Consider the following 23,089-nt stretch of genomic DNA (forward strand, 5'->3'; position numbering starts at 1 on the left):
CGCTTCGGTACACGTCATGCATACAGCAGCTTTAAGGTTTTGAGCATGCGCCGTTATAGCTCCTTCTATCTGCGGTTCGAAGAGCACAGCTGAACAGCAACGGTATGTTCTTGTATTTCATCCCTTTAACTACGGAAACCCCTCTGTTTTGCTAACCTGTTATTTTAGAATGAGAAATATAAACACGTTTCCATTTCTGTGAAACAAATGCCGACAATGAGCGCTTGCCTTCAGTTTCACAGAGAGCTTTAGTATTTGGTGTCTAGTTTGGTCCACGTAAGCGTGTGTCACAGTCAGTGTTCAGATCTTTGACTTTGAGGCAAGCTAAAATATAAAACCATTTACTCCATATGTTCTTTCAAGCTCTCAACTATTTTAGCAGAAATGCTGCTGCTGTTGTTTTAGTCGATACAGCTCAGTTGAAATGGCTTTAACACTAGCTCCCATCGTAGCACACTGTAGCCATGAACATATTTATGTTAAATCATCGTCGGGTTGATCTAATCTGACGTTTCTCTGCAAATAATACGACGCTTTGACATACCTAAGTAATTTTCCACAGACATTTCCCTATATATTGGGATTAGATTATGTAGGCTATTTCATGATTAGCTCGCTAACGTCCGGACAGAGCCTTTTATCGGTGAACAATTTAAAGCATTTTCCTGCTTCGTCTGGACAATAAAGTTCTTTCTTCTAACGTTACAGACCCAAATGTATGTGGCACCTGAACATCAGCCATATGAAGTCGTCCTTCATAAACCATGGGCATCATATCCCAACAGAGAATATGTCTTTAAAGTGAATATCTCTAGTAGTTAGTCAGATTTGTATTTGGCTCACTGTGGCCTGATTTTCTTCCAGATGACGAAGATGCTGCATGTGTTTCTGGTCCTGGCTCTGCTCGGTCTGGGCTCAGGAGACGAGGGAGCCCGTTTGCTGGCCTCTAAATCCCTGCTGAACCGCTATGCTGTGGAGGGCCGAGACCTCACCCTGCAGTACAACATCTACAATGTGGGCTCCAGGTCAGGAGAATTTTACTAAATGCGATAAAATACTCTCACATAGCCACTAAAATTTTTTGACTGTGTTAGACAAACTCTTGAAATGTCCAATTGCTTGTGAGCTGTGAATAAGCTCTTGTGGAATTAAAGAGAAGCTAAGCCCCAGAGTTTAAGCTGATGTTCCTCTACCATGGAAATTTTTTAAAAAGCCTATAGAATGTGGAAACAAAAGGTAATCAACATGGACAGGGCTGGGTGAGTATCTAAAACACGCCCATTAACTCGTTGTGCTGCCTCCTGCAGGGCAGCCTCCCCAGCCCCCCAACACACCAACACGCGCTTAAATACATACACACAGGCACTGACATACTATATTGTTTAGCAAATTAGCAAAGCTTTTCATTTATGTAGTTTGGTTATGTGGCTATTAGGGGTGGTGAAAAAAGTCGATTATTGATTAATCGCGATTATGATATTGACGATTATGATTCGATTATTACATTTCCAAAAATCGATTTAAAAAAAAAAAAAAATTTTTTTTTTTTTTTTTTTTTTTTTTAAATAGTAATACAAACTGGAGTCCTCCTCTTACTGGCTTCGCTACATGGTCCACAGTCTGGAGCCAAGATATGTTATTCCATCCTGGAGTTTTTTCACACTAAATCGATTCCAAATCTTTACAAGGGGACAAACCTTTCCGTGCAAGAGTCCCTCAACTCTGCTCACAGGGTAGCAATAACGTGCGATGCCTGGACATCCAGAGCTACACTCTCATATGTGACCGTTACAGCTCATTATGTCAGCAGTTAATGGAAGCTAATGTCCTACGTACTTCAGACAAAAGCTATGGATGATAGCCACACAAGCACAAATATGTGCGAGTTTCCCAAAGCAATGGCAGGCGAGTGGGGAATAGAGAAACACGCCCTGGTTCTCGTCACCAACAATGCTTCTAACATGAGTCCGGCTGCTGAGCTTGGCAGCTTTCTTTTAACAGTGAAACACTACATTTAACACAAATTAAAAAATAATAATTTTGATATTACAGTTACACTATACAATATTGAAGGTGCTGTGAGGTGTTACTCAAAAGATAAGTAAAATAATTCAGCAGCTGACTGATGTTAAATGGAAGATCAATAATCGTTAATAATTGAAAATCGAATCGATAATCGTTAATAATCAAAAATCGATTTGTAATCGAATCGAGACTTCAATAATCGGAATCAAATCGAATCGGGAAATTGGGCCGATTAACCACCCCTAGTGGCTATAAGCAGCAGATCTCTTGAATATTTGTGCTTATTTCTTTTTTGGCCTATATGACATTAACCCTTTGACCCTGACACTGAACATGTCATGTCAACAAACACGTATAAGAAATTGTGAAAACTTCCATCATAAGTATTGCATAAAGTCCTTTTGTACTAATTTAATTTAGTGTAAACAGCTTGGGCTACATTCAGATCAAATCAGGTGATGTGTGAAAAGTCATGTCTCTTATGCTGTTAATAAGGGAAGTCCGTTTTGGCTGCAGTGGTGCTGGGGCTGCAGGGGGTTCTGGAAAAAAAACAACAAAAAACAAATGCAACCGGCTGCAACAAAAGGATTAAAACCAGCCTAACCTTTGGAGCCATGCAGCCCAATGTCACCTGTCTCCAATCACATAAGCTGGTGATCAGACTGGCAGCATGAAAGACTAAAACCACAGTGGAGTGTAGGGATGTAACGGTTACCGGTGTCACGGTAAACCATGGTAAAATTCCCTACGGTGAAGGTTACCGTTTAAGTTTTAATTACCATCGTAACCACCGCGGTCGATAACCACGGTGTAGAAAACTTGCGTGATACGCATGCGCAGCGCGCAATGTGCGCTTGTTATGTAGTGAAGAAGACATGGTGGAGGGAGGACATTATAGTAGCGACCCTCAAGGCAATTTTCCGCCTTCAAAGAGAACCAAATCTGAAGTCTGGGCGTACAGGGACAGCTGGTCGAGGATGGCAGCCCTATCTGCAGCAGCTGCGAGATGAAAGTTGCTGCGAGGGGCAGCAACACATCCAATTTACACGACAATCACCCTCAACTGTTCAACGAATGCAAGGTAAGCAAACGTCAAGCTCGGGTGCATGATGTATGTGTATGTTTAGTTTTCTCTGTCTAATTTGCTGTTGACACTGATAACTGACCAGATAGTGGTATAACTGAACGAAGTTGATCCGTGATTTGGCTCGTTATCTGAACCGCTTATTTGTAGATTTCACTTTTTAAAGTCGACCTAATAATTCTCCAAATATTGATGCAGAGCTGCAGTGAGGAGGTTTTGAGACAAACACGTACTGGCTGGACTGAGTTGGTGAACACAAACTGACTGAGATGACTGACTTTCATCTCAGTTCTGTTCACCTAAGCAGTGTCTACCTGTGGCTCAGCAGCCATCTGACCAATCAGATTGACCGAGTCCATTGACAACAGATGAGCGAGCAGACAGAGAGAGAGACAGACAGCCAATGTATATAAGTAATGTCAGAAAAATACAATACTAGTGGATTATTTGTAGAATAGACTATATATAAAGAATGATATAAAATGGTGAATAGAACAAGTGTCTAGATGGAGATAAGAGCCAAAATAGAGCATCATTTAACAATAATCCTTTTTGGTTTGATCTAAAAAATAATCCAACCTGTTTCTCACAAAAGTGATGATCTAAATTGTGAGTTTTGTGATCTGTTGGTTGCTCCCTTAGTATTAAGTAACAATGACAGTAATAATTAATAATGACATGTTCTACTCATTTTTTTTCACAGAGAGGGTCTGCTGGCCAATCGAGTGCTGCTGCCACTACATCTCATTCTTCTGTATTTAAGATTTATTTTTGCACAGTTTTGATACTTTTATACTAATTTAATGTTGATTTTGCAGTGTTTTGTTAAGGTTTTGGATTTGGACTATTTTGATATATAATAAATGCAATTAAATATAAATCTTGGTGAAATTATTTCAATTTATCAGTGGATCAGTGTTTTTCCAACATTTCGAAGACATTTGAAAAATACCGCTGTATACCGATAACCGTGATAATTGTTGTCACTATTACCGCGGTGTGAAATTTTCATACCATTACATCCCTAGTGGAGTGTAACGTGATGTGTTATGTGTCTTCATTCACCTCTGCATTATACACCAGTTTAAAACAATTTGCTTCTCCTACTGTGTCAGAAACATGACAGCAGATCAGAGGCAGAGCAGCTCAGTGGCTAAATGCCACAGAGGAAACACAACAGACATTTCTCTGTGGAACGTTCCAGTTCATTTGTGATTACTTAGTCTGGTCTTGTGCCCCAGTTTAAACAACACACAGTAATTATCTGCCTCACATCCTGGATGTTGCTGTCATTTTAAATCTGTTGATGAGGCCTCAGATAACAGGTAGGACCAGAATGCTAGTAGCTTAACAACATGGCAGATTCACCTTTTAGCAAACTAATGAGCAGGAGTTGTCAACACACATGGACAACAGAGTGACACTTCCACACTACCGCCCAAGCCTGCAGTATTTCGCAGAACCACCTGATTGGGTCTGAATGTAGCCTTAACAGCATTACTGCTGACTAGCCAGTCTGATCCGCGGCTGACTCTGTAGTAGTCACAGGTGCATATTGACTTCAGCACCTACTGGCTGTAATGAAAACACCCAGGTGAAAATGTATGATTATTACTCCATGGAAATGAAATCAAAGTTCATATGTGTCTTGCCTACCAGTTTATAACAGTTATTATCGAGAGCTGACAGGGAAAAGAATGGAATTGAGCATTTCTAATTGCAGCTTTTCTTCTAACTTCCAACTTTTCTGAGGTTGCTAAAACTACATAAGTTCGTGGTCGGCAAACTTGATCTCTCGGGGGGGTCGGGTCTAATTCGGTGTCACATGTGTTAGACCATGGATTAAATTTATGCCGGAGTATCCCTTTAAGGACTTAAAAAAAGAAATGTGTTTAAAGCCTTCTTAATATACTTAAATACTTAAAATACTTAAAAATACTTAAAATATTCCCTGTTTTTCTGGTGTTTTCATAATGCCCCTGGTAAATGCAACTTTTTCTCCTAGCAATTAGGTGAGTTTCCCATTGAAGAACACATACACACTCTATTAGGAGCAGGCAAACATTTTGAATCTGTCAATTAAAGCACTGTACTGGAAACTTTGTCCCAGCGGGGCGACAATAGCTCAGTCCGTAGGGACTTGGCTGCGGGACTCGAAGGTGGCTGGTTCAAGTTCCACTCAGACCAAATAAAGTATGATGTGGACTAGTAGTTGGAGAATGCTGGTTCACATCCTGGGCATTGCCGACCCCTAACACTGCTCGTTGGGTGCCGTAGCATGTGTGGCAGCCCCTTCTCTCATCTCCTCTATAGTGTGTGTGTGTGTGTGTGTGTGTGTGTGTGTGTGTGTGTGTGTGTGTGTGTGTGTGTGTGTGTGTGTGTGTGTGTGTGTAAATTTAATAAATAAAATGAATGACACACAGTTCTCTTATGTCCTCTCCCTTTTTGTCTTTACAGTGCTGCTCTCGAAGTGGAGCTGTCGGATGATTCTTTCCCTCCTGAAGACTTTGGAATCGTTTCAGGAATGTTGAATGTTAAATGGGACCGGATTGCACCGTATCCTTGAACATAAATGTCCTATAGAGCTCAACAGTGACCACCCACTTTTTTAACGGCTCCGGTTCCGGAAGTGAATTTGCCATTCATTCACTCCATTGATGTTTTATAAAATCCTTATATGAAGAGTTTTAAGTCTGGAACCAAGCCAATAAACTACGAGATGAATCGTGACCATAAAACATTTAATTTGGTGCAAAAAAAACCTTTGGAAAACGGAGAAAAAAAGCAAAGGTACAAGACTGTACATAATTATCTTAAGAGTAATCCCATAATCCATCGCAATGTAACAGCAAGGTCTCTGATTGGTGGAGCTTGCTGTTACCATGGAAATGTTTGCAATTAACACGCAAATTGCTAGTTACTGCTACCACTGAACTCTACGATCGTTTATCACAGAGCTACCATGATTTCATTTTCTTACCTACTGCGTTTTTATGGAGATGAGGAGAAGGGTGTCGAAAGGGGTTAAAATCACAAAAGTCTCAGTCAGGGGCGTTGCTAGGCCTGAAGCTTTACAGGGGCACAGGCCCCCACCAGTAGCGTAACATCATGGTGATAGGCCGGTGCAAATATTTTTTTTGTGCCCCTAAACCCAAGCGCATGCTCGTGCGCACTGCACGCACGCACATGCGTGCATACACACACTCACACACACACTTGGACAACAGGCACAGCCACTCGAGAGAACTGCTATTGCAAGGGTGGACTGGTCATCAGGTGGGATTTGTCCTGGTGGGCCGATCAATAATGGGCCGATGGACGGCCGTTTTTTATTTAATTCAATTTTATTTTATTTTTTTCTGCTGTGCCTTGCCTTGGTAACTACCTTTATATTACCAAATAATAGCCGGGTTTCAATTAACCGCAGGGTGCAGGTGTTTATTTTGGTAAATAACCGCTGGTTCCAAATAAATGCCGGGTCTAATTTATTTATTTTTTTAAATCAAGGAGAAGACTCGACCACTGACACTGCAAGTTTTTCTTCTTCGCCTTTTTCACATATTGTGCTTGCTTTATGTCAGTCAATATCACATTGATGATAGCCATGTCTCCGGTGCAGCAAAAAAATAAAAAGTATGACTTGAAATTCAGACTTTCTGTCGTAAAATATGCAGAGGAAAACTCGGGAGAAGCAGCCGCTAGACGTTCCACTGTCGACCCGAAAAGAGTGAGAGATTGGTGAAAAAATAAAACTGAGCTTCAGCGTCTGTCCGAGGAGGACAGCAACAGGGCCAGGCTGCCTGGTGGAGGGAGGAAGAAGGCTAGCGAGGAGCTTGTGATAAACATGCGGGAATGAGTTATCAGCAAACGAGCATGCCACGAGAGTGTGTCCCGCAAAATGATCAGGGCGATGGAGAAACAAATGTACGCCACCGTGAGTGACAGCAGAGATGAGGGGTTGGCCACGAGTGCTGGTTGGCGAAATCGTTTACTCCGCCGCAACGACTTCACTTGCAGAAGGATGCCAGAGAATTCACAGAGAAGCTGGCGAAGTTTGTGACATTTTCATCCCGGATTTTTGAGAGGAAGGAGTCAAACGCCTGTCCCAAATAAACGCCTGGTCTGTTAAGTGGTTGAAACAAATAAACGCCCCAGCTATTATTTGGTATTTTATGTTATGATAACTCTCCCGGCCGGGGAGAGAGACATGCATCACAGTGCTCAGCTGCAGACACAGCAGAGAGGTGACGAGACGCGACTCATCATGACTGACAGGCATCAAGGCCACTCAGCGTTACCTTACCGACCCGCCCCCAGATATTTCATTCACCAAAGCGGGGCCTGTGGCAATTCTGGACAGCTGCACCGGTTGCACCGCCGATACTTACGCCACTGGCCCCCACCCAGACCCAGCCCCAGACCCCCCCGACACACACACACACACACACACTCATACACATCCTCACCAAGAATCATCCTCTCTAACTGAGCTAATTGGCAAATGATTTCACATGTGGCTTCACAAATTGACTAAGCCAGTGTTCAGTCGGTAGGACAGCAGCTGTGCATGAATGGAAAAGCAAATTTCAAACAGCTGTCGAAAATTCAGTTATGTTCCTCACTCTGACTTGACTTTCCACCTGCATCTTCTCCTGCTCCTCCTCCACCTCTCTGCTCCTCAATCTCTGTAACAGCATCATAAATACAACATTATTAAAGGAGTCATCACCCGGAAATCGCAATTTCGCTTGTTAAATCATGCATATTGGTGTTGGACCTCTGTTGAAACTTGCCTGAAAAGCTGGAGTTTGAAAGTGGCTCATTTTTTTTCGCATTGACTCTTTTTCCAAACAGGAATAGTGCACAACAGTGCGCATTCCTAAAGCAGGAGGCTACTTGCATAAGCATCGGCTCACAGCCGTCCTCAGTCAGACTTTCTGAGTGAGCACGCCCAATCTGCCTATTTCTCTGTCATTTTCACGCCATACATCGTGACCGCCAGCATTAAAACTCAGGTCTTACATGTAAAACATGAGTGTGAAAAGTAAGAAGGGAAAAAAAAAGAATTTACCATTCAGAGACGTCCTGCTGTAAACGTCTCTCTTCCACCGTCTCTGCCTCTTCACTCTCCCATTCGGACTCCGGCTCGTACATAATGCCTGAATTCCGTAAGGTTCGTCATTTAGTGTGTGCGCCATGACAGGGGGCTGTTTATGTTTTGGAGTCTGTGTGCATGCAGGCTAGCCCCCGATTCCGGCTCTGTCCTTCCTGCGGCCAATCAACGTGCGCCTCATTACATATTAATACAATGCACATCCGGACCGGTCAAAACCTCACGCATAATCTTGCGTGAGAAAGTCGCGGTATGAAAAAGTGTCAGAACAAGCTCTGTTTGATTTTTTTTTTTTCTAATAAGTTTTAGGAATTGATCCAAAGCGATCCAAGAGGGACTGGATATGTAAAAAAACCAGGTGATGACTCCTTTAAAACAAAACAAAACAGGTTTTGCCTAGGCTTAGCCTCATTCACTCTCACAGTCTCACCTAAGGGAGTTTTCCTGTTTGTGTTCACTCGTGGTAATACCACCATGAATGTACATTATTCCTATTTTCACTCACAATTTGGTTAATTAGATAATGCAAATACTGTAGAATAATTTCATTATCTGGTATAGGCCGTTTTGTTCATTGTTCTGGTTTGATGTTAAAAGACAGGAGGAAGTATTCAAAAACTCTGTGTTAAATTATTGGTGAGAAAAAGGGGTGGGATTAAATAAATTATCTTACTCCCACTCCTTTTCGAGTGTTAATGAATTCATTTGAATATCGAACCTGCATGTCCTAACCCTCTGGGACTGTCACCTGTCACAGAAGCTGTCGACTACTCCTAGACGCGTCAGTCATAGCGCAGGGGTACGGATATTATTCTGTGATCATAAACTGTCTGTGATGAAAAATTGACTCAATCGTGAAATTTCATCTGAAATTTTACAGGGGGGCACAGTGCACATTACCGGGGCACGTACCCCGGTAAAAAGTGTCTGGCGACGCGCATGGTCTCAGTGGTAGCAATAACTAGCAGACATGAAATTTGAGGGTTCGGTGAATATTTCCATGGTAACAGCGAGCTCCACCAATCAGACATCGCTGTTACACTATAGGATTGTAGGTAGTGTAGTACTTTTCCATGACATCGCGAATAAAACGTGTTTTTCTTAAAACAAGGTTGATATCAAACGGATGCAAGCATACGCATTTCCAAGGACCAGCGGTGCTAGGAACCCTATTGTAATTGTAAAGATTTTTATTTTTATTTTTCTCCGGCTAAAAGTGGTGCTGCAGGCTAAACCGTGCAAGGGAGGGCGCTGCAATTTGGAGGGTTGGTCCAGACTCCTGCGAATATCTCAGACACAAAAAACTACATATATCCGCCTGCAGGGGGCGCTATAACTTAGGCCAACACGTTTTTGCCTATAACTCCCGAACCGTATGTCGTACATTCAAAAACCTGGTATCCCCAGGAGCTGAATCACTTTGCGATTGGCCACAGCCACTTCCGGTTAGAAAGTTTTTTCGCAAAATTGCAAAAACCGGAAAACCTACTTTTTCGAACTCCTCCTTGGGATTTTGTCCGATCTGCGTGAAACTTGGCACATACACTCTTCAGCTGCATCTGATCTAAAGTTATCAAAAGAATTTTGCTTGGTCAAAAAATGCGCAAATTATTCACGAACAAATTTTTGTAGCTAGCTATAAAAATGTAAACTGTTTGATATCTCGGTCAAACTGAATGCTGTGAACACAAAATTTGAGATCCTTTGTTGCCATGTCACTGGGAAGGGATGAGCCCAATTTGGCGAATTTTGGCCACTAGGGGGCGCTAAAAATATGGGAAGTTTATATCTCTTGAACAGCTACACCGATTTTTACGAAATTTGGTCGGTATGATGTAGGGCCAATCCTGAGGCCATATCTTGAAGGTGGTCATGACTGCTTAATGTGGGCGTGGCTTATTACAACATAAACAACAAACATTAATTTCAGCCAAACTATTATGCTGACAGCTTTGAAATTTATATGGTACAGATAGAATAGGACACAGTTCTTCCATACCAAAATTGCACATGTACTCCAGTAGGTGGCGCTATAATGGATGCAATCGCGTTTTTGCCCGTAACTTCCACATTTTAAATAACACATTCGCCAACCTTATATCAATATGTTCCCTGCATAGAGCTGGGTTTTCTGACATAGGACACGCCCACTTCTGCTGCACATTTCATTCGCTAAATCGCCACATATGCAAAACCTACTTTTTCGAACTCCTCCTTGGGATTTTGTCTGATCTGCATGAAACTTGGCACATACACTCTTCAGCTGGACCTGATCTAAAGTTATCAAAAGAATTTTGCTCGGTCAAAAAACCTAAATTATTAACGAACACATTTCTGTAGCTAGCTGTAAAAATGTAAACTGTTTGATATCTTGGTCAAACTAAATGCTATTAACACCAAATTTGAGATCCTTGGATACCATGAGACTGGGAAGGGATGAGCCGAATTTTAGCCACTAGGGGGCGCTAAAAATATGGGAAGTTTATATCTCTTGAACGGCTACACCGATTTTTACGAAATTTGGTCAGTATGATGTAGGGCCAATCCTGAGGCCATATCTTGAAGGTGGTCATGACTGGTCAATGTGGGCGTGGCTTATTATAATAATTCCAGATCGGCACACATTCAGCCTTATGCACTTCGGGTGCACTTCCCATTACAGCGAATACCACGGCTCAGACGTTGGCCTGTGTCCTCACTTTTGCCCCGAGACGTCATCCTTTGGGGCCAACTTCCGTGGGCTCTGCGGGGTCCGAGTCGCGCGGGGGGCCAAGCCCCCCCGTTCATAACTGCTTGCAGTTCTAGTTGTAGTTAAATTGGGAAAAAAAACTTTAAATTTCCACACAGTTCATCAAACACATCTCTGTATTTCAGGTCACTCAGGGCTCACTGACACTGATTTGGTTCACTGTTTATTGTATAACCTCTGGTTGCATCTGTTTGCAGCTACTTTACACACCACAAACAGCAGAACTACAAAACAACTGAACAGATAGTGAGACATTATAGAAGTCAAAGCTTGATCAGGTAAAGTACCATGGTGTCTTAGAGTGATGAGAACAGGTTATCACTGTGACAATGAGTTTATTTGTTTGAGGCAGAGATTAGGGAGAAGTTGCCCACCAGCACTGGAATATGAACACAATAAATCACTTTCAAGTGTATGTTGGGGTCTAAAATTTCTAATGTATCTCTCTGATCTAACACAACTTAAAAACTAAGGAGAGGGTCAGACTGTATACTGTATCATCAATGCATCAATGGACTCTTCATCCTTTTTCAAAGTTGTCAGCTTTAACCCTGGAACATTAAGAGCCAGCAATGTGTCTCACACAGTGGTGTTGCGACCCCTGAAGGCTGGATATTTCAACTTCACCTCTGCTTCTGTCAGCTACCTGGCCCAGGAGGGAGGACAAGTTGTGGTAAAAACCAGTTGATTATCTTGATGGATCAAATCAGTTAAAGTGTTTAGTGAAGTGAAGGAAGCTGATGTCTTTTCTCCCTGCAGGTTGGCTACACCAGTGCCCCTGGCCAGGGAGGCATCCTGGCTCAGAGGGAGTTCGACCGGCGCTTCTCCCCACACTATGTGAGTAGTATTCAATTCAAAATTTGTTTTTTCACTCGCTCACTCTGGCTTGCACTGACCTGCAGGGAGTGCCATAGACCTACGGTGTTCTTGGTTTGCAATAGTGTATCGGTGGGTGCCCAGCAAACACTTGAAATATTAAGTGACTGTTGTTTGCACGTTGATCATGGCGTCCCAATCAAAAATGGTTCCCTGCTGGAAGTTGTGATGTCGTCCAAATGTAACCAGCTTGTCAGCTGAACATCCTCCCTGAATGTCCTAACAATGTTGAAATATGACATTATTCCAATTATGGCTCATTCAGCAATTCTGCTTATGCTTTTGTATGCAGTGTGCCTTCGGTAGCTTCATACATCCTAAAAGTAAGGGTTTGGTTTAAGAAAATCCTGTAATATATTCCTTTTACTGCTGATTTTTCTTTTGAACAACAATAATAATAATAGTACATGCAATTTTTATAGCGCCTTTCAGGGTACCCAAGGACACTAAACAAAGTGGAACAAACAAAACAAAGAATAAATGGATAAACAAAAAGAAAAAAAACAAACAAAAAAAATACATATAAGATAAAGAAATAGAAAAGTTCATTGATGTGGCTAGATCTAGACCTGATAGGCCTTATTAAAAAGATGGGTTTTTAAGTCTCTTAAGAAAGTCTCCAGAGAGGTCAGATTGCGGATTTCAGCTGGGAGAGTGTTCCAGAGAGTGGGGGCTGTCGCACAGAAGGCTCTGTCACCGAGGGTTAGTAGTTTGGTGTGAGGTGTCGAGGGGATCAGAGTCCAGGTGGGTTTCCAGGATATTGGTCAGGGCCAGAGTGTTCACTGTCTTGATGTTCCTGTATGTGATGTTTCGACTTATGCGCTGCTTGGGGACAGGGACAGTGAAAAGGGCGGCATAGTGGTCAGAAACAGCGAGGTCCAGGCACTGTAGATGGGAGGGAGCTGTGCAGTGGAGCACACCAGATCCAATGTGTGGCCTTTGACATGGGTGGGACCTTTAACATGCTGTGTGATGTTGAAGCAATCCAGGAGTGATAGGAATTCAGAGGCAAAGGGGCAGCTGGTGGAGTCCACATGGATGTTGAAATCACCAAGCAGAAATGTAGATGTAGACATAGAGCAGATGGAGGTGAGTAGCTCAGACAGGAAGGTGGAGGAGGCTTTTGGAGGGCGGTAGATGAGGACAACCTGTAGCTATGTATGCCCAGCCAGAGAGAAGGCTGCACATTCAAATGAGGTGACATTCAGCACTGGAAGTTGTTTAACCAGGATGTCGGCTCGATGTATGACTGCCAGCCCACCGCCACGGCCCTCAGAGCGGGGCTTCTGGATGTAAACATAGCCTGGGGGAGTGGCTTGATTCAGAGTAAAGAGGTCCTGTTGATGCTGCCATGTCTGAGTTAGGCAAAGAAAGTCAATTTTCCTGTCTGTGATGATTTCATGGATGAGTAGTCCTTTGTTGTTTAGTGAACATGGATTTAGCAGCATGAAAGCGGCAGTGTTGTTCACAGATGCTGATGCAGTGGATGTGGAGGAAACAGCACCATTCACACAAGCCAAGGGTCTCAGATAGCTTGGTGTGCGCACCTGTGGTTGGTTTAGATGACGTTGAGCCGGTGCGACAGAGCGCCTGTCAGTCAGCATGGAGGGAATGGCAGCACCGCTGCCAGCGCTGCAGGGAATAGCATTGTCCGTAATAAACTTGCATATAGCGGGGGTGATGAAGGAGACCAAGAGATTTAATCCTAGTGATGGAGTTTGGGGTGAAGTTACATCAAAGGTCCAGGAGCTCCAGCGCTGAGTATTTAAAGACCCCGTCAGCAGCAGCGGAGCAGCGACCAACCAACATCGTCGTAAGTCAGGGGAGACCACAGTGGCAGAGGAGAGTGGTACAGGAGCCAGGCGGTGAATAATCCTGAGGTTGTAGTGGAAACAGGACCAACGGTGTAATGCTGGATAGCCCACAGAGAATTGAGAACGCCGGTTTGGAAGTTAGCGTTGCTAATGGTTGATCAACGGGGCTAACAGCGGGGCTAACAGCTGACCGGCAGAGAAAGGTGAGTCCACCGGAGCCAACCGTTCAGGTGTGCAGCCTTCAAAGTTTGTAGCGCAGCCATAGAGCTTGTAAAAACAGTTTGGCTTTCATATTTTCAGCAGAAAAAGTAGTTTTGTTGTGGATGGAGAAGTGGCGATATTCACGCCAGCGTCCTCTCGCATCCGGTTGCCATGGTAAATGGCAGTAAATAGTGGTAGTAAAAATGGTAGTAAATCTTTGAAGCCTGAAGTCAAACTTCTCCCATATGCACAGATGGCTTGCATAAAAACTTTTCACTTACACACACCACTATCCCAAAACGATGACAAAGGAATCACATTTCCTTGTTTATATACACAAATGCAATAAACATGCTTTTTAAAAAAAATTCTTAAAAAGATGGGTTCAATCCTTGAACTCGGAATGGACATCAGTTTGGCCTTTGGATCATAACCAAATTGTCAATATGTTTTATATAACGAAACTTAAAGACAAATTATTTTTAGAATTTTAAATTCATAGAGCTCGTAACAAAGGATTTCTTTTTTTAATGCCAATTCTGACATTCAAGAATGATCAAGGAACCTGTAAAAGACTTGGTCCCAGATTTTGGTGCAAGTTCTATTGTAGGCTACTCTATGCAAGAAGCTTGAACAAATGGACTAAAACCAAAATATAAAATAGGAAAGAGACGAGGCTTGGGAATAAAAGTCATAGTGCAGTTCACACCTTTTAAAATTGCTTTAGTGAAAAGCAGTGGCAAAAAGAAAGGTCTTCAGAGTTTGTTCCAGATATTTGGTGCATAATAACTAGGGGTGTAACAATACATGTATTTGTATTGAACTGTTTCGGTACAGGACATTCGGTTCGGGACAGGGCTGTGCACGGGTGAGTTCCAGGAAAGGAAGTTGCGTGTGTTTATTTTCCACCTGCAGCTACACGAGCAGCCCGTTTACATCATGGCTAATGCTAGCGAGAAAACAGAGCTTGAATACCCTCCCTTGTCGCTAAAGTCTCCTGCTTGTGAACACTGCGGCGTCCTGGTTAAATATTGCAATGGAGAAAGACATGTTTCCGGTGTGACAGTTTAACTGGTGTTCATTTTACTGGTGAGGGTCCCAGGTGTGCTGGAGGTGTGGTTTGAGAATCCTGTCTCGAGAGGGGTCCTCGGCCATGTCCGCTAACCAGGAAAAACATTCCCAACGCCCTGCTCATCAATCCAAGTCATGTGTATGTATATTCATTGGGACGTGGCTTGAACACTACTATTCCGGACAAAGATGCTGGGGGCTGCGACCTGCAAACCACTGTTGGACAAGCACTACAGAGCACACAGTGACAGTGTAGGTGACTGTGTAGATGCCTGTCCAAAAACACGCGACTGTCAATAAATCCTCCAAAAATGCATATTTTCGTCCATACATCTTCATAATGAAAGCCTTCACAAATGACTCATGGGTGTAGTCAGTGTGGACAAGTTGATCTTTCTGGCAAAAAAAAAAAAACAGGGCTACATGCTGGAACTGTTAGTGCTGCACTTGTGGAAAAGTTTTGTTAAAAGCCTTTAACAAGCTGTGAGGAATTTATTTTTTGAGTAATTCATGCAATTTTTGTTTGAGAATATTTTATTCATTGGAAAGCTTATTTTATATTTTGTTTATTTGAGAATAATCTATTAACTTATCACCAGGCAGCGCTTTACACCAGTATTCAATGTTTTATTTTATTTTCATATTTTGTATGTTGCATACAAAAGGAGGGCAGGTTTACAAAGGTTCTGAATACACAACAAGCAAATGTATGTTTTGCATTTTGTTCCCATACTGTATCGAAAATTAACCGAACCGTGACCTCATACGAGGTACGTATCGAACCGATTTTTGTGTATCGTTACACCCCTAATAATAACTGAACGCTGGCCCGAAACCATTTAGTGATTTAGAAACCAACAGCACAATTTTTGAATCTATTCTTTGACAGTCAGGAAGCCAGTGTAAAGATCTAAGAACTAGGGTGATGTGATCTACTTTTTTGGTTCTTGGACTCGAGCAGCAGCGTTCTGAATCAGCTGCAGCTGTCTGATGGATTTTTTTAGAGAGTCCTGTAAAGACACCGTTACAGTAGTGGAGTCTGCTAAAGATAACTGCTTGGACAAGTTTTTCCTGGATACCTGTCCTTTTATCCTGGATATATTCTTAAGGTGACAGTAAGCTGACTTTGTTGTTGATGGTGAAGTTGCGGGACGGGTAGTTAATTTAAGATATTACGGGAGTAATTTTTAACACTAACAAGGCCCTAACCGAAATTCTCTTTAAGCTTAAAAGATTGCGATCAAAGCTTACAGACACCAACTCATTTTCATGTGTGTAAATCCAGCTGTGTGCAGGAGGTTCAGCCTACTTTGTTTGTAGATGGATGAAGTCCACGGCTTTGGTTTCCTCCGGTCCTCTTAGCTTGGCTGCGGGTGCGCAGCAATGGTCCAACAGCCAGAGGGAAGTTGTGTCTCGTCTCTGATGACGAAACTCTCGGTCAACAGGCCCAGCAGGATGTCCGCTTGAGTGTGCTGGGGGGGGGGGTTTTGGCTGGATAATAATGTCTCTGTTCAGCTGGAAACGTTGGCACGGCTTCTTGAGCTGTCAACTACTGCACCGGCATTCTTTGAGCGGTGGTTCTTCAGCTTTGATTGTAAACTAATTCAACTTCTTGTCTAAAAATTACTGGAGGATGAATCTTCCGTCGTTACTAAATACAAGAATTAGATTAAATTTACTCTCTATGAATCGGGCGACGATACTTGGCAATATATAACAAAAAGGATAAAAGAAATAGGTTTCATTCTATTCAAGCTTTTCAAAATAAAAGTACTTGGAGAAAGTACTTCGATGCCGCAATTTACTTGAGAAAAATTCAACACGTGGTTGAAATTTGAAGAGATCGCTAGTCTTGGAGTGTGTCGCCAAAACAAAGTACGAAAATTAAAAGTAGAAACAAAGAGTAAAAGTTTCAGAAGGTAAGTTTCAAGAGTAAGATCAAAAATTTTAAGAGGGAGAGAGGAAGAGAACGGAGTCTCCCCTTTTGTGTTTTAGGGGCCGTCCAGACGGGCAAAAACTTTTTTTTTTCTTCCTCGGCATCGTTTCAAGAATATTTGCGTCCACACGGATCCACTGAAAACGACCGAAAACACTGTATTTCATATTCCAGGCCTATAGGTGGCGCTTGACATTCACCAAAAACGGAGAACAAGACACGGAGCATGCGCAGAAAGCTTGCGCGGTGTAAACAAACAGACAGTAGATGGAGAAACCGGACACAACAAGAAGAAGATGGAAATGGCTAGTGCAAGGAAACCAGAATCGTTCGTGTTGACCGTTGATGAGGTCGAACTGCTGCTGCGACTCACACTCAACTACAAGGCGAGTAAGTTACAAGAAAGGCTCAATATCTTCTGCGGCACGAACACGAGCATGTAGTCCGCCGACGAGTCGTCGCGGGGTCCAGAGGCAAGAGGTCGAGGGGTGGGGCGATGGTGTCATCGTTTTGGAAAGTATGCGCATTCGCTGTCCACATGAAAACGGGAGGGCTGCGTTTTTGGATTTCTCCACCCGGTTTAAAAAAAGTGCGTTTTCAGGTGCTGCGTTTTCAGGATCCGTATGGACGATCGGCCAAAACGTGCAATACGTGTGCGTTTTCGCAAAAGAGCGTTGTCGTCTGGACAGGGCCTTAGTCTGGAAGGCGGAACTGAAGGGGCGCTTAAGGTCACTTCTTCTGGCAATATCATAGTCTAAAACTCACGAGATTTAATTAAACCATTCTTATCGTCTTTAAAGTTTCGAGATCATGATTCACCATTCCCAGAAGTTCACCATGGCTTAGCAGACTTTGTTTACAAGATTAAACGTGACATAACCGAAATAATTTCATATAAAAAGGAAAAGTAAAACTTAAAAAATATCAAACACACACATGCATATATAGCAGCACTGATGACTCATACATATTTCATATAGTACTAGCTTAATCCTTGATACAAAAATATATGTCAGATATTTACTATTTAAGATCTAGATAAAAAAGAATAAAATTAAGTTTGTTTAGAAGTCTCGTTCCAATTATACAAGAACTTACCAAAAGGTGGCACTGTGGTTCCACCCAACATCAGACATATTAACCCAAAATCTTGAGCTAATCTTATGCTAGAAAAATGTGGAAAACATCAAATTTGTGACCTTCTTATGCTGGTTGAGAATCTGCCATTTTTGAAAAGATGAAGTTCTATCTTAATACTCATCCAGGATTAAACTGAAATATGGGTTGACTTCTGCAGTAGATTGGAATGTAACAGCTTTTAAGAACAACATGTCGTAAATTACACCTTGGAAAGAGGAAATGGAACACCAGATGTTGATTCCAGAGTGCTGTTTTCTCTGGAGGGGACGTCTGTCAGAACAAAGGGAATATAAACAAAATCCAGCACCATCCTTCCCTAATTTACAATCAAAAAGGCACTCAATTATGAACACATCTTTTGTGGAACAACAACTGTTTGCAAATCCAGATGCTCAGGTCCTGAGCTTCTGAGTGTGTGAGTGGGCAAACAAAGCAAATGGTGACTTCATTTGTGAGTTAGGAGAAGGTGCCCTTCCTGCAGAGCACTGTTTATGGCACGGTAGGGACGTGTACATGATTATAGAGGGGCAAGGGCTCAAATTCAGAAAGGGGCAGTATGTGTGCGCGCACCAATTTTTTTTTCAGGCCTTAATAACACAATATGTAGATAAAATAACGTAAAATTAATAAACAAAGTATTTAAAGAAAGTTAACTTCTTAGCTGTGTATCCTGTGTAGCTGTGAGTGATATGCAATTGCCATTTCTTTTGTGTCAACAAATTATTGTCAACGTGAGTTTATTCTCATTATCATAATACTGAGGTTTGGAAGACATGCAATTCAGCTGCAGTTCTTAAAAAGCAATGAAACACTGGTTTATTATTAGGCTATTTATTGGAGGGCAAGTGCAAACTAGAAATACAGGCTACACATCTAAAAATGTGACTGTTAGTTGGAACAGTAATGTTTACAACAGCAAAGTCAAAATAAGCTCAATATCTGGAAGAAGCTGAAGATTTGTGGCAAGATAAACAGCCGACACAGACAGCTGTCAGATTATTCTTAACTCTCATTAAGAAGCAGTTAGTTTAACAAGGACAAATTGGCGCTCTTCTGAAATGTGACTCATATTCAAGCACGTCGAATAAGTGGAAGGTGACTTGTTAGCCCACACAAAGAAGTTATGTTAATGGATTTAACTGACAGAGGTTCAAGTCGCTCCACTGTCACGTCTCATCTATGTGTGTGGTGGAGTTCAAAATGAGGCAGGGGCGCCTCTCTCTGCACGTGCACGTGGCACGGCTAAAGTCTCATATCCCTGCCAGGTCAAGAGGTGAGAGAGGGGCTTCCAGGCCTATATGCTGGAAAAACAGTCAAAGTAGATGAAAGGTGAATCAGAGACTAATACAGGGTCTCTTGTGATGAGGAGACGAGAGGACATGTTCCTACACCATGATTACGCCAAGGTTTGTGGCTTGGTTTGTAGTTTTCAACATTACAGACTGAAGCTGAGCAGAGACTGTTAGTAGTTCTTCCTTAGCTCCAAAGAAAATTATCTCAGTCTTATCTTTAAGTGAAGAAAACTGTGACGCATCCAATCATTGACTTTGTTCAATGCATCTACTCAGCGTTTGTATTGGATTATAGTCCCCTTGTGCTATGGTTATATAAATGTGTGTATCATCTGCATAACTATGGTAATATATTTTGTTGTGTTCCATTATCTGAGCTAGAACAGCATGTAAATGTTAAATAGTAAAGGCCTCAGAATGGAGCACTGGGGTACTCTGCTTGACATTTTCATTTGCTCAGATGTGTTATTACCAATAGACACAAAGTAGTCTTAAACCAATTCAGTACTGTAGCAGACAGTCGCACGCAGTTTTCCAGTCGGTCCAGTAGTATATTATGGTCGACTGTGTCAAATGCTGCTCTGAGATCCAGTAATACTAAGACTGACATATTTTCACTGTCTCTGTTTAAGTTGATGCTATTGAGGACCTTGACAAGAGCGGTCTCAGTGCTGTGATCAAAATCCTGATTGGAAGACATCAAAACAACAATTTATTTAAAGTAATTGTTCAGCTGTTACAAAAACAGCTTTTTCAATTATTTTACTTAAAATTGGGAGCTTTGATATGAGCCAATAATTATTAATTACTGATGTGCCTAGATTTTTCTTCTTTAGGAGCAGTTTAATGACTGTTGTTTTCATGGCTTGGGGGAAGATGCCTGAAAGAAGAGACTTGTTGACAGTCTGTAGCAGATCTTGAGTCATGCACTCAGATTTCTTACAAAATTACAATTCATTACTTTCAGATGATCAAATCTATCTATAAATACATGGAACCTCTGTCTGTGTGTGTGTGTGTGTATGTGTGTGTTCCTCAAATATCTCTGTGGATCAGGATCAGACTGACCTGAGAGTTTCAACATGGCTGCTGCGTGGTTCAATGGTGTGATATTTCGCATTTGTTTGGACTGCAATGATACCGTTAATAAATTATTTCATAAATGCTTTACAAATTCCACGAGCATTGTCCACCGGAGCCACTACAGTCACGCGCGCACCAGAGCCGATCACTGCAGAGCCCCCACCTTAAGAAACAAGTAGATTTATACCTGCAGCAGCGCGAGCTGGACCGGGATTTTGCCAGCGGTTCGGTTCGGTCCGTTCTGTTCTGTTCTGTGCATCTAAACTGACTGTTGTGGATTAATGAGATTAAACGAGTCCGGACCGAGTCTGTTCGGGTCTGAGGAGATCCGGAGACGCGCGGACAACGAAGTGGAATCGGAATCTGTGGATGTTCGTGTGTAGCTAGCTGCTAGCTAGCAGCTAGCGGCTAGCTACACGGCCCACCTCCCGAGGCGACGGACCGGAAGCATCGGCACGTCCAAAACCGGACCTAGGGTAAATAATGTCCGCCACGCTTTTTCGCGAACATCGCCGTCACGTTTGCTTTGTTTCTGGTGCAGGAAGAAACGGTAAAAATGGGCTTTTGTCACGAAAGTGTCCAAGCAGCAAGTTTGGTTGTCGAGGAACAGGAAGTTGTGGGAGGGACCTAGGCGGATGATTGACATGCAATGACGGTCGGTGTGTGTGAGAGTTGAGAGATTTGTGACATTTAGCGTGTTTGGAGTGTGTAGTTAGTGTGTTATGTAGTGTTTGGTGTAGTGTGTTTAGTGAGTAGTGGAGTCGTTTTTTTGTTTAATGAGGAGAAGCTGAATGTGGAGCAGGCAGTGCAGCTCTTCATTCAGCTGGAAGGAGCACAGGCAGACCTGAGCATTGCCTGCATTTAAATGTAAATAGTTACATATAACTTTGTACATTTTTTTTAATGTATGCACACATTAAGATAAACAACAATTTATATTTGCATTATAAGTTAAAAAAAAAAAATGGATTGTTAAACATATTTGTGGTTAAAAAAATAACTTTTTCTACTCGGATTTCATGTTTTTTTTGTGATTTTAGGTCCATTGTGTTAATACAATAAAAAAAATAACTGTACAGTCACACATGTGAGGTTGTGCTGAAAATAATGACACCAAGTAAATAGCTTTTAAGATGAAATATAATGGCAAAATCAAAAATAGTCAAAAACAGCCAATTATACCCTGGAATATCAGACGTCACAACAAACCTGAATATCCCTGACGCCCCACCTTCAAACACAGCTTCATTTGGCCATCCATGAAAAAGCTCCTTAACCTCCCACTTTTTATAGGAATACACTTTTCTTACGGGCACTGCACTAGTTTCTAGTAATGAATTGTAATTTTGTAAGATAACAATCTGCCTAATACAGTGTCTGTGGCTATTACAGAACATCTGCTCACCCAGTTAGTGGTTACTAACTTCAGTCTGTTAATTATTGAATTAACACATCACACGTGAAATGCCAAATTACTGGTTCCTCCATCACACAGACTGATGACGCTTGAAACTGAGAGGGCAGAGACGAAGAACTGGTCTGCTTATTCTCCATTACGATAACTGCACCAAGGGCAGTCTTGCACACTGACGGAATGACCATTACTTCTTTGATGGGTTCTTTGATAATGACAAGGAAATGCATGTCTTTGAATTTTTCACTTTCCCTTGACCCCCTATTCCTTTTCCAATCTCTTCCTTTTCTAGCTGGACTGGGCTGCATTTGGTGTAATGACTCTGCCCTCCATTGGCATCCCTCTGCTCCTCTGGTACTCCAGCAAAAGGAAGTACGACTCGCCAAAGGCAAAGAAGAACTGAGAAGGCACAGCTTGGGGGAGGGGTGGGGGTGGAAGTCAAAGGGTTATGTGGGCAAAGGATCTCTGAATAGCTTAATAACCCATATTGGGGGTGAAAGTTAATGGAAAGTACAGTGACCCAGGAACATGATTGCAATTTCATTAAACAAGCAGCATGATTAAAACATCTTTTAGTCATGGAGTAGAAAAACAGCTTTAGTGTGATTGCAAAACAATGAGCTTCACCAGCTGCCTGTCATTCCTTCATATTTGCTAATGGGTTCATGTGACAACTTACATTACAATTACAATGGCGGTTACAACTGTAACAGGTTTTTGTACTTTTGTAATTATGTGTGTGTGTAATGAACTGAATTTGAAGTTTAGAGCTAGTTTTTGAACTTCTAAATAAAATAAAGAAAACGGGTTGTGTTTTTTCTAAAGCTGTATTTGATTTAGGAGATTTCAATATGCAATATTTTTCTCAGCAAATATATGATTAAACAAATACTTTTGTTTTAAATGTTACTCCTTATCCTAGTTAAAGCTCATGTTCAAAGAGAAATGCAACAGGAAGTCTTCTGCACTGCTGAATGGGTAATAATACACCTTAAGCGGAAAGTCAAGTCATTTTATTAGACCCCCAGCAGCCTCTGCAAACGCATTCATTTGCCAGTGGTCTTATCTCATGAAAGGTGGCGCTAGTGTATTTAAAAGCTATTTTATTGCATCTGCTGTTGCCTTTAAAGTACACTTTGAAAACATCAGATCTCAATGTGAAAAAAAATTGTTGGATATCCATCCAGATATGGACAGGGCAATGTCTTAGGAAAGAAAGGATGCCACATCTTTTAATGGAAATAGAAGTTTTCAGCCTACAGAGGGTTTAATTGTAGGGATGCTCGATATC

General features: G+C 42.0%; 2 protein-coding genes across 2 annotated transcripts in view; one reads left to right on the top strand and one right to left on the bottom strand.

Annotated features, from left to right (window-relative positions):
• Nucleotides 1–22,618, top strand: ssr2 (signal sequence receptor, beta). The gene is made up of 6 exons (XM_030412564.1): nt 1–102; nt 865–1,025; nt 5,567–5,665; nt 11,536–11,644; nt 11,731–11,808; nt 22,091–22,618. The coding sequence occupies exons 2-6, from the start codon at nt 865–867 to the stop codon at nt 22,199–22,201; spliced, it is 558 nt and encodes a 185-aa protein (XP_030268424.1). The 5' UTR covers nt 1–102; the 3' UTR covers nt 22,202–22,618.
• LOC115579081 (uncharacterized) overlaps nt 1–23,089 on the bottom strand; it is a 33,360-nt gene that overhangs the window by 9,660 nt on the left and 611 nt on the right. The window lies entirely within an intron of this gene.

Source organism: Sparus aurata, chromosome 3 (genome assembly GCF_900880675.1).
Source record: "Sparus aurata chromosome 3, fSpaAur1.1, whole genome shotgun sequence".
NCBI lineage: Eukaryota > Metazoa > Chordata > Actinopteri > Spariformes > Sparidae > Sparus > Sparus aurata.